The sequence below is a fragment of the Carlito syrichta genome, unplaced genomic scaffold (genome assembly GCF_000164805.1).
Source record: "Carlito syrichta isolate Samal-C Ts95f unplaced genomic scaffold, Tarsius_syrichta-2.0.1 Scaffold302077, whole genome shotgun sequence".
Lineage (NCBI taxonomy): Eukaryota > Metazoa > Chordata > Mammalia > Primates > Tarsiidae > Carlito > Carlito syrichta.
This window is the reverse complement of record NW_007246173.1, coordinates 164260-177176: the sequence shown is the minus strand read 5'-3', so window position 1 is coordinate 177176 and position 12917 is coordinate 164260. Positions and strand designations below refer to the sequence as shown.

General features: G+C 43.6%; 1 protein-coding gene across 2 annotated transcripts in view; it reads right to left on the bottom strand.

Moving 5' to 3' along the window:
* GAB1 (GRB2 associated binding protein 1) overlaps positions 1-12917 on the bottom strand; it is a 101685-nt gene that overhangs the window by 29846 nt on the left and 58922 nt on the right. For both annotated transcript variants that reach the window (XM_021711338.1, XM_021711339.1), the window contains 3 exons: positions 10200-10801; positions 7662-7747; positions 7180-7483 (listed from right to left, as the gene is read on the bottom strand). In XM_021711338.1, the coding sequence (XP_021567013.1) occupies positions 7180-7483; positions 7662-7747; positions 10200-10801 (992 nt within the window). The remainder of the gene's footprint in view (positions 1-7179; positions 7484-7661; positions 7748-10199; positions 10802-12917) is intronic.

Genomic DNA, 12917 nt, shown 5'->3' with positions numbered 1-12917 from the left:
AAAAAAAAAAAAAAAAAAGAAAAAGGCTTACAGATTATGCTGTTTCCAGTAGTCATCTCCAAAATTAAGCAAGAGGAAAAGTAATTCACAACATTCCTCTTATCGAACTCCAAAAAGTAACCAAGGCAGAGGACTAAAAATTTTCATACTTGTTTTAATGGTCTCATTGTAGACAAAAAAAATGCAGCAATGATAATGATACTCCAAGGTTGCAGGGACTATTTAGAGAAGAAAAACCTCACATGTTAAGACTATGCTAGAAAAAGGTATGTCTTTTAAAACTGTAACAAGTTTAACCCAAGGTCTTAACCCGACTTGAGAATCAAACTTTAACATCTAGTTATCAAAATCTAGTTACATCTACTGGCATCATCCATATATATTCCAAACATTTTTTATGGTATAAATGAGTAACACAAAAAAGCATACCATTTATTTATCTATTTGAGTTGGGGTCTGTTACCCAGGCTGAGTGCACTGGCATGATCATGGCTCATCGCAATCTTGAATTCCTGGGCTCGGGCAATCCTCCCACCCCAGCCTCTCGAGTGGCTAGGACTACCGGCGTATACCACCATGCTCAGCTAAATGTTTGATTTTTTTTTTTTGTAGACATAAGGTCTCACTATGTTGTCCAGGCTGTTCTTGAACTCCTGGGTTCAAGCAATTCTCCTGTTTTAGCCCTCCAAAGTGCTGGGATTACAGGCGTGAGCCACCATGCCCCGCCTGAAAACAGCATGTTAATTTTTTTTTTTTTTTGAGTTGGAGTCTCACTCTGTCGCCCAGACTGGAGTGCAGTGGCCGCTCCCGGCCATCGCAGCCTCGACCTGCTGGGCTCTGGCGATCCTTCCGCCTCAGCCTTCTGAGTAGCCGGAATTACAGGCATGCACTACCACGCCCGGCTGATTTTTTGATTTATTTGTAGAGATGAAGTCTCGCTGCCCAGGCGGGTCTCGAACCCGCGGGCTCAGGCAATCCACTCACCTCAGCCTCCCAAAGGCGCGGGATTATAGGCTGAGCCACCGAGCCTGGCGCATATTAATTTTTAATCACATTAAAAAACTTCTCTAGAGGATCTCTTGAAAAAATGTTTAGAGTAAATACATCGTGCCAAAAAAAGACTCCCCAAGATTGGCCTTCTGGATGCTCTAAGTTCAAGACCCAGACCTAAAGATACTTTAACAAAACTGATATATAAAAACACGGTGAGAAAACTTGCACTGTTTTAAAAAAAATCAGTACAATAACTAATGCTCAGAAGGTTCGCAGAAAGGTATGGATGGGTAAGACCAAACAAAACCAAACATAAAGAAAACAGAGCTGGATGTGGTGGCTCATGCCAGCACTTTGGGAGGCGGGGGTGAAAGGACTGCCTGAGCCCAGGGGATTGAGACTATCCTGAGCAACACTGCGAGAACTTTTCTCTATAATATATAAAAAAATTAGTCGGGCGTGGTGGTGCACACCTGTAGTTCCAGCTACTTGGAAGGTGAGGCGGAAGGATCACCTGAACCCAGCAAGTAGAGGCTGCAGTGAGCCGTGATTGTACTACTGCACTCCAGCCTGGGAGACAGAGTGACTCTGACTCAAAAAAAAAAAAAAAGAAAAGAAAACAAAGCTCACACAGCTGTTATATCCTGTTAGAAGGAAACGGGATAGAGCTACAGGAGCTTAGATAAGTTTAACTATTAAATATGGTAGATTTATGTCTTGACTTACTTGAAGTGAAGCCGCAACCGATAAATAATTTTCCAGACCTGACCAAATTACTTTTCCATTAGATATATAAAACTTTCCATTGAAGTGGTCAAGACATAATCTGTCCGGCATTTCCAAGGACTCGTCTGCTTCCTCAACATTGAACACAGTACTCTTGAAATACGTTTCCCTTCTCTTAATATTCTCAAAACTTGGTTCAAAACAAATACTACAGTGACAGAAATAGAACTGTGAAAATACAATTACCACGATTTGGGTGATAGGCAAAGGGCCCATGATAACACATTAAGTGTAAGTGCTCAGAGCATCAGTGTATTTCTGCAGTTTCAATTACTGCAGTTTCAATTATTCGAAAAACTCACTTGTACCACAAACTACAGTAGCTGACGCCTATAATTGGGGATATAAACAAGGCTAGGATGTCATTTTTTGTTTTTTAATAGATCCTTCCAAACCAGTTATATTGGGCCTGGAACTACAGAGTTTTGAAATGAATCAAGTAATATTTGACAGAATTGGACTTCCTTATTACAAGTTTTTTTTTTTTTTTGAGTCGGGGTCTCACTCTGTCACCCAGGCTGGAGTGCACTGGCATGATCATGGCTTACCACAACCTCAAACTCCTGGGCTCAGGCAATCCTTCTGCCTCAGCCTCCTGAATAGCTGGGACTACAGGCGCACACCACCACACCCAGTCATTTTTTTTTTTTGGTAGAGATGAGGTCTCACCGTGTTACCCAGGCTGGTCTTGAGCTCCTAGGCTCAAGCAATCCTCTTGCCTGGGCCTCCCAAAGTACTGCAATGACAGGTGTGAACCACTGTGCCTGGCCTCCTTATTACAAGTTTTGTAAAAGCTCCTGGAATAATACATTAAGTCATTTTTCTGGTGTCACAAAATTTGAAATGAAAATAAACTCATCTGAGTCTAATAAGGACCAAATAAAACATTTTACAGTTTACAAGTTTAAGGATAAACTTCACTCTGAGGTCTGATTTGGGTTTTAAAATGTGTTTTTCTTGAACAGTTTTAACTCTCTAAAGTGAACTGACAAGAGAGTTCACATGCAAGGTTACTGGGGTCTGAAGTCTCCCAGGCAGCCAATAGTCTTTTTTGTTTTTTAAAGTGAATTGACAGTTTTCCCTGTAACATGAAATACTACCCCATGCCTCTCACCTTGTATTACATCTATTTAAAAAGTAGAATCGTACTAAAGAAAAGCAAAAAACCTAACTTTATATGACACTATGACTGTAGCAACCTCTTTAATGTTTTCTTAAATGTATTCTCGATTTTGCCAGAAACTACAGGTATATCAATCTGGGTTGCTCTTTCTCAGTTCATTTTGTATCCAAGCAAATATTTTGAAGAGAGAATCTGGGTCAGTGAGCTCAGGATTGTCTCTGAACAGTTCAGTTCATTTATTTTTATTTATTTTAATTTTTATTAAAAAAATTTTTTTTTTTAGTTAGAGTCTCACTCTGTCACCCAGACAGGAGTGCAATGGTCGCTCCCGGCCACCGCAGCCTCGACCCGCTGGGCTCCGGCGATCCTTCCGCCTCAGCCTTCCGAGTAGCTGGAACTACAGGCGCGCGCTACCACACCCGGCTGATTTTTGATTTATTGTAGAGATGGGGTCTCGTCAAGTTGCCCAGGCGGGTCTCGAACCCGCGGGTTCAAGCAATCCTACTCAACTCAGCCTCCCAAGGCGCGGGATGACAGGCTGAGCCACCGAGCCCGGCTCAGTTCATTTTTAAAAGAATAAATACAAGCTCCAGAAGTAACCAAGAACCTACTTTGTTCTGTTCTACTGTAAAGTCACTTCGGGTAAATTTAGTGAATAAGGACAACTACTCTTTCAGGTACTAGCCTAACATACTTGCACTATATACTTAAGGATGTACAATTACGTGTATATTTAGTATAGATGAGGTAACGTACATGAGAGGGGATCCCTTGAAAAAATGAACTGTCTTTTGGAGGGCGGGCCCCTTGGAGTACAGCTTCCCCCACCCAGGTAAGTATTCTAGGGACCAATCGACATCAGTGTCCCAGCTAGCATTGTTGTAAGAGGCTGCGTTCGGCTTTGGTGACATTTTTTTGGAGATTCTTTCAACGCATCTGCCCATTTCAGGATGGGTGAGTCATGAGCACACCTGCCCACGCTGTGCCAGGTGTTCAGCAGTTTTTGACCCCAAACGGCATGGCCTCCTATGCCCCACCCTCCCTCTTCACCCAAATTTGCCCTCAGTGACTTTCGGTTTCCTGGATGAAAAAAGTCTTCCAAGGGAAACGTTTTGCTGATGGAAGAGGTGAAACAAAAAAGGCATAAGCACGAAAAGGCATCAAAATTGATGAGTTTGAACACGTTTTTTAGCAGCGGAAAAAGCCTCTCAATAGGTGTAGTGCATCAAACGGAGAGTACTTTAAAGAACTGGAGCTTAACCACGTAAGAATAAATACACACTATTTTATAAAGAAATACCTGGTATTTTTGGGTCCCCCCTCATATATGTCCTATTATGATATACACACAATATATAATAATATGGGGTTTATGGGTTACAGCAGACCTGGATGAAACTAAGAGTATGGCATTACAATCTAAGACTCTTCTAACATATACACAGAACTCTTTTCTGATTTGGCAACGTGTTTACCACGTGGAATCACTAACTCTGAACATACTGGGAGCTTTCCACCTGTGTACTGCAGAGCTCCTGGGGAGGAAGGAGCAGGTGGGAAACAGAGGAAGCAGGACTTGGGATTCCGCACCCTCACTCAAACCCTACTGCCTGCACATGACATGGGACCCCAAGATACACAGCGGTGAGGCTCGGGGTTAAAAGGTAGAGACCTGCTGTTCACATGCACTAACCATACACACATAAATAAATATACACACTCTCCTTCTTTTCATATATATATGAAAAGCATCCGTTTCACTTTAAAAAAATTTAAAAAATATTTCCAAGGGTTCATGGGCACTTGAATCTCAATCCTTCAGCGATCTGTGAACCAATTATAAATCTATACATGTCAAAATATACTTTTGCCTATTGTACATAAAGCAAATGACCGATAATGTCTACTCAAGTAGGTTCAGTGACAAAGAAGGACAACGAGAAGCAAACGGAAACATCATCCGATGAGAAGCCTCTGATGCTCACAGCCTTTCTAAGATGGCCACCCTGATCATGGCTTTGCTGCCTGGGCAGTCTGGGTGGCCGTGCGTGTGACACAATGACCATCTTTCTAACTGTCGGACCAAAGGCAGGCACTTGACCCAACAGCAGTCGGCCTATGGGCTGGCCTCCTATCTACCCTGTGCCTGACGTGAAGAAACAAATTGGACCCATCGGATAATCTCTAAGCAGCCTGAAGAGAGAAAATAATGAATGAGGTGAGGAGAAGCTGGCGCAGAAGCTTCCAGAGCACTTGAGAAGGAGCCAGGAGGCAGAATGGAGAGAATAGAGGGGCGCTGAAGGCCAAGCTCTCAGAAAGCAGAGACCACTTCAGGTAGAGGATACAGCGCAGGAGAAAACAGAAAAGAAGGAAAGAATGTGAGACAGGACAAAGCGGATGCAAAGAATTCCCATGAAACGGAAGCGCACGAAGCCAGCAGGACATTGTCACAGTCTGTGAACAGCCTTAGTTCCCATAACGGTCTTGCTTCCAGCTGCATACTGACTTATAAACAAACAAAACCAAATATATTTTTCTTATCTTTTCTTTCTTTCTTTCTTTCTTTCTTTCTTTTTTATGAGTAGGAGTCTCTGTCATCCAGGCTGGAGTGCAGGGGCAGGTTCCTGGCTACTGCAGCCTCGACCTGCTGGGCTCAGGTGATCCTTCCATCTCAGCCTTCCAAGTAGCTGGAACTACGGGCACATGCCACCATGCCCGGCTAATTTTTTGATTTATTGTGGAGATGGAGGTCTCACCAAGTTGCCCAGGCTGGTGTTGAACCCATGGGCTCAGGCAATCCTCTCACCTTGGCCTCCCAAAGAGCTGGGATTATAGGCATGAGCCACCGTGCCTGGCCTCAAATTACACTTTTCTTAAGATATTCTGAGTTCGAGTCTCGGTCTCAGTTCCCCACAGCCAGGCTTTATTAGAACTGATATGAACAATCTAAACCCGAGTTAATGAGAAATTGACACAAACATTATGTGTTCTTAAAAAGCTACTTACAGCACTTGAGGTTTTCCAAATGTGCTGAAATTCCCTGCAATAAGCCAGAGATCATACCATCCGTTGCATTTATGCTAACTTATTTGGGTGTCAAGATTAAGTCATACTAACAGCATGCTGCAACACATCAAGTTGTCTGTGTTTTAACCACTTGAATCCAAACTATAAACACCTGAGTAGATATTACCCAGTTTGGCTGAAACATTTCTTTGACAGAGTTCTTAAAAAAAACCACACTATCTTACAATTTAATGTTACTTACGAAGGTCAGCATGTAAGAATAGACTAGAAGCATTTATTTATACCCCAGCAATGGGAGAGTACTTTTTAAGAAGTTGTTATACAAATAGAATAGAAAGATTATACAGACAGCCTCACTGTTCTTAAAAAAACTATGTCAAGTGCATCAATGATCTTAAGACTGATTTGATACCATATACTCTGGAGAAGAGGTTACTGAATAGTAGCTGACGGTTATTACCTAGCTTGCAGACATGTTTGGTTTGGCCTGCAATTTTTAAGAAAATAATTAAATCGGTTGACAGAACTTTAAAAATTGAGAGTTAATACATATAAAATCCAAAATTTCTGGCTTCTCTCCCTCTCTCTCTCTTTTTGAGTCAGGGTCTCACTCTGTCACCCAGGCTGGAGTGCAGTGGCATGATCACAGCTCACTGCAGCCTTGAAATCCTGGGCTCCAGTGTTCCTCCCACCTCAGCCTCCCTAGTAGCTGGGACTACAGGTGTGCACCACCATCCCTGGCTAATTAAAACAATTTTGTTTAGAGCTGAGTTCTCGCTATGTTGCCCAGGCTGGCCTCGAACTTCTGGGCTCAAGCAATCCTCCTGTCTCAGCCTCCCAAAATGCTGGGATTGCAGGCATGAGCCACAGCACCCAGCCAGAAGATTTGCCTGTATAGGTGCATATTTTCACAAGTCAGCAAAGGATTGTAGCCTGGCAGCAGTTAATCTATTTAGATGGGGCAAGGGCATTCCAGTTTCTTCTAATTCTTTCCAGTTCTTTGCCAATCTCTGTGCTTTTTAGTTTGTAACCTCTGCTCTAGAGACAGGAGACTTAAAAATCTCACCTAGGCACCAACATCTAATAGAGTAGTTGTTAATCTATAAACAGCAATACTGCTCTGTTGATGACTAAGGTAATATGAAATAGCTCAGAATTTCTAGTCCCAATTCTGTTTTGGGTTCAGTGACAGTGAATCACACCTCTAACTCAGCATCCCCGGTCCTCTGACGCCACCATGCTCTCCGTACCTTTTCTATCTGGCTTCAGGTTCCTATCCACGGGGGGCGGTTCACAGTCTGCGACGGGAACTGGCCTTCTGGGAGGGGTCTTCGGGCTAGACCTGAAGCCCATATGAGCAGGAGGAGGAACTTGCATTCCAAATGAAGAAAAATCAAACGTTCCGGGAGTCATTGGCACATAATTTGCTTCCTGAATTGGTTCTGTAAAACTGCTGGAATGCTGTCGTGGCGGTGAGTTGGGATTCATTGGGACGTAATTTTCGTCTAGCTCTTCACTTGATACACTTCCAACTGTCAACACATTTTTGATTTTCTAAAACACACATATATCTCTTTTAATAAACAAAAACTACTGTCAAACACGAAAACACAATTGTTAGGTCACACCCATTCATATCGCTGTGAAAGGTACTTTAATTTCATGGTCTCAGTCTCAGGACAATGAATTTAGACAATGAAATACACTCAATGCCAAGGTCAGTTATACTTACAAAGTGGTTATGGAAGCCTTCAAGTGAACTAGATCTATCACTTGGAAATGTTCGTGGTATATCATAGCAGTCTTGGGAACTAGCATCTAAAACAAAGAACAGACTATCAACATTTCTTCCCATCTTTGCCAGCTCTCAGGGTAATCAGAAACGACTTATTCTCTTTCTCTCTTTATACATGTACACATATATACATTTTAAAATGGATGTCGACAGAATAATATCTCAAACTGGCACATTAAACCACTAGAAAATGCAAACACTCATGCATGTGCTAACCAATATCTACTTATGAGTCCAGGGATTCGGACCAGACTGAGCAACTTGGCGAGACCTTGTCTCTTCAATAAGTAATAATAAAAAAAATTAGCCGGGAATGGTGGCGAGCACCTGTAGTTCCAGCTACTTGAAAGGGTGAGGCTGGAGGATCGCCTGAGCCCAGCAGGTCGAGGCCACGGTGGCCATGAGTGTGCCACTGTACTCCAGCCTGGGCTACAGAGTGAGACTCCTACTCAAAACAAAACAAAACATAAAAAATCAAATGAAAAGCGTAAAGTGAGTGACCACCTAGGCTAGGGATGAGCTGGGCCATCTACAGATGTAGAAGAAATTTCCTCTGCTTCTTCATCTTTTGTGCTACCTTGGCCCTAACTTATATCTATCTCACTAACTTATAACCAGCTTACACAGTCACTTCAAGAAAGGGAGTTAGATAGACACTGCGATCAGGCTGGGTGAGGTGGCTCACGCCTGTAATCCCAGCACTTTGGGAGGCTGAGGCGAGAGGATTGCCTGAGTCCAGGGGTTCGAGACCAGTCTGGGCAACTTGGTGAGACCTCGTATCTACAATTAAAAAAAAAATAGCGGGTGTGGTGGTGCATGCCTGTTGTTCCAGCTGCTTGAAAGGCTGAGGTGGAAGGATTGCCTGAGCCCAGTAGGTCGAGGCTGCAGTGGCTGTGAGTATGTCACTGAACTCCAGCCTAGGCGACAGAGTGAGACTCCAACTCAAAAAAAGAAAAAAAGAAAGAAACTGTGACCAAATGGCTACATACGTACTGATATGTAAGTCACCATTCTCAAGACATTACATACACATATTCTTTAAAGATAGCTGGAAAACGCTACCACAAAACACAGAAGTGTGAGCACACAGTGTTTAGAGTGCATGCATTAAAAAAAACTCTGGCTTTAGGCTGGGCATGGTGGCTCATGCCTGTAACCTCAGCACTTTGGGAGGTCAAGAGGATTGCTTGAGCCCAAGAGTTTGAAACCAGCCTGGGCAACACGGCAGAACCTTGTCTCTACAAAAATCAAAAAAGAAGCCAGGCATGGGGATACATGCCTGTAGTCCCAGCTACTTGGGAGGCTGAGGTGGACAAATCGCCTAAGCCCAGGAGGTAGAACTGTGATTGTGCCATTGCACTCCAGCCTTGGCGACAGAATGAGACTCCCAACTCAAAAAAAACTCAAACCAACCAACCAACCAACCAAGCAAAAAAACCCTAAAACTTTGCCTTTCTATTTTTAGAACTTTGAGAATCTCAGAAAATGACCCAGACCCATTTTCTTTCTCCTCTCAAGGTCTGTAACTTTTGGTTGCCAGCTTCTAGGAGTTGGTATAGGAGAAATATACTCACTAGCAGTAAGTGACATGGTTGGTGAGAAGGAGATTTCGCTCTTTAAAAATATATTAAAAAAAGCTGGGGGCAGTGGCTCACGCCTATAATCCCAGCACTTTGGGAGGTGGAAGCGAGAGGATTGCCTGAGTCCAGGGGTTCAGACCAGCCTGAGCAACTTGGCAAAACCTTGTCTCCTCAACAAATAAACAAAAAAAATTAGCTGGGAGTGGTGGCGCGTGCCCGTAGTTCCAGCTACTTGGAAGGCTGAGGCTGGAGGATCGCCTGAGCCCAGCAGGTTGAGGCCACGGTGGCCATGAGCATGCCACTGCACTCTAGCCTGGGCTACAGAGTGAGACTCCTACTCAAAACAAAACATTAAAAAATCAAACGAAAAGCATAATGACTTGATTGGAACATGTTAGACACAACGCAAAAATTGTTTATAGAGGAAGGATGGAAACAGAGCCCAACAGATGTGACTTAAAAGTGGCCATGATGGCACACAGATACAGGAAAGGGCACAACATGGAGTGGCCTTGTGGCTGGTCCATTTCCTGCTCCTCTCCCCAAAAGAAGCCCTGTCCACCCAGGATTAAAGGAAGTGGGCAAGAGGGGTACACTTTCTGAGGGAGGAAGGCATTGCAAAGACCATACTTCAGGCATAAGCACCTCCAACTCCTCCCTTCCAGCAGAGCAAGAATGCACATGTGTCTGCACACCCTGCACCTTCCAGGGATCTACTGAGACCCCTGACATCTTGGTTACATCAGTGGACAACTGCAGAGCTGCAGGAAAAAAAAGCACTATTTTTATAACATAGTGCATTTAACATTATGCTCTGCTGAAAAGAACAAATATTCAGAAACACAGATTTTACTACTATTCACTTCTAAAACAGAAGAAGCCAACCAGAGCTGACCTTTTCGCAATTTGTTCAAATCCACAGTGGAAATGGTATTACTACGCGATGGCGGCATCCCTGCCGTAGGGACACAATAACTACTGTCAGGGTCCGAGGCCGTGCGTGGGACGCTACATGTTTCCACAGGAGATCGGTCGTGAGCTGGATGTGGTTTCGGTGGCCGAGGTGGAGGGATATCTGGAATAGTGTCGAGCTTCGACGTCTGCCCCAAGGTTCCTTCTGGAAATGTTCGTGGAATCTGGTAAGTATTACCAGGTGTTGGAGGAATGTCATAACTGATAGATACATGCCTCATTTGAGCCTCCATGCTCGATGTCCCAGATGGGGTGTTAAACACGTAGAGTTCTCCATCTGCCTCGGTACTTGACGGAGACACCTTTGGTAAAACATCATGGGAGTAACTCCTGGGCAGGTAATAAAGGCTCGAGTCTACAGAAACTGATGTGGCCCGTGAAGGTGGGGAGTCGTATATCATCTGTTGCTGAAAAAAGCCATTCACTCCATGTTTGCTCTGGGAGGAAGCAGGATTTTTATGAGAAGGGACGTTATCGTTGCAGTCTGTTTCAGAAGACGAGGATTTTGCAGGGTCCGCGTGTGCTCTACATGCAAATCGTGAATGTTAATGAAAGAATAAACAGGGTGAAGAAAAAAGAGTACATTTTTGATACATAAAGGTATAGCTTAGCAATCAATGGACATGGCTTTTTTTTCATTAGATTCTTGGGCATGATTTAAAGCATAAATGCTCTTTAGTTTTTATGATTATGCACCAGACAACAAAACCACCACCACACAACCATCAAAAAGCATTCTCCCTAATGCCTGTCCTGTACCTGGGACACCCTCAAATCTACATGTAAAACCACAATCTCTGAAGCACTGGAATTAGATGTTATAAAACTGGGAATGGTAAATGATGAATGCATGAACATAATGCATTTCCTCTGAAAAGCATGCAAAAATCTAGTACTGACACTAGATACTAATTTATAAAGTTGGTTCATCGATTTTAAGCCTTCCTGTGGCAAATGTGTTTTGTACAATTAAAAGTCTGATGATTACCTGGTAGTGAATAAGTTCAGTGTGACCTACAAAGAGGTGACAACTTTCTAAGTTTCATGTGTATTCCCTTCCACTAATTTGCTTTAACAAACGTTAAGCCAACACGATCAAGAGGATCAAAATACACGGCCCAGAGTTAGCCAACTCCAAGCAATAATGAACCTTGAGAAATCTCATTAAAGTATATTTATGTTTTGGGTACGTTTTCAGTCTCCACGTTTTGAGGTCCACAAGATTTGGGTCTAAGGCAAGAGGAAGCCAACACAGAAATACCCATTCTCACTTCCTTATTGCTGAATAAAATAACTGAACCACCACATGTGTGTTGTCCAAAAGTCTTTAGGAACTTAAACAATCTTTCTTTCTTTCTTTTTTTGAGACAGGGTCTCACTCTGTCATCTAGGCTGGAGTGTAGTGGTACAATCATAGCTCACGGCAGCCTCAAACTCTTGGGCTCAAGCGATCTTCCTGCCTCGGTCTCGCGAGTAGCAGGGACTACAGGAGCACACCACCATGCCCAGCTCATTTTTAAAATTTTTGTAGGGATAGGGTCTTGCTATGTTGCCCCGGCTGGTCTTGAACTCCTGGCTTAAAGTGATCCTCCTGCCTCGGTCTCCCAAAGTGCTGGGATTACAGGCATGAGCCACTGTGTCTGGCAAACGATATATCTTTAAATAACTTATGACAGTTCTTTTTTAAAGGGCTTATCCTCCCTTACTTCTTAGTGACATCTGGCACGACGTACTGTATTGTATTTAATCATTGACACTTTTCCCCTTTGGTATTAGAATTCATATGGGCTATCCTGACTGTCCCTGTCCCTTGATGATGACTACCTTGTTTTACTAACTGGCTCCTTCTTCCTGTCTCTCCATCTGGGAATGGCCACCAGACTACATTCCTCGAACCCCATACCACGTGTGCCACTAGAGGATCCTCTTTTTCTGAACGCTGACAACTCCCATTTTCTCACCAAACTCTGAGTCTCATACCACGAGGGGGACCCCAAAAAACCTGGAACTATCTTTTGGAGGGCAGGCCCCTTGTAGTACAGGCTTCCCCTGCTGGGTAAGTGTTCCGGGAACCTATCGGCATCAGTGGACCAGCTAGCACTGTAGTGAGAGGCTGCGTTTGGTTGGCTTCAGTGACATTTATTTGGAGATTCTTTCAACACTGTTTGTCCACTTCACGATAGGCGGTTTATGAGCGCAGCTGCCCACATCGTGCTGAGCGGCCGTTTTTGACCAAAAATGCATGCCCCCCGTGTCCTACCCACCCTATTCACCAATCTTGCCCTGAGTGACTTTTTTTTGGTTTCCCCAGATGAAGAAAGTCCTCAAAGGGAAACGTTCTGCCGATGTGGGAGAGGTGAAACAAACAACAGCAGAAGTACTAAGAGACATCAAATCTGACAAGTTCAAAAAACTGTTTTGAGCAGTGAAAAAAAGCATGTCAATAGGTGTATTGCATCAGATGAAGAATACTCAGAAGGCGACAGATGTTTAAACATGTAAGAATAAGTATGCCATTATTTTTTTTTTAAGTTAGAGTCTCACTCAGTCGCCCAGACTGGAGTGCAGCGGCCGCTCCTGTCCCCTGCAGCCTCGACCTGCCGGGCTCCGGCGATCCTTCCGCCTCAGCCTTCCGAGTAGC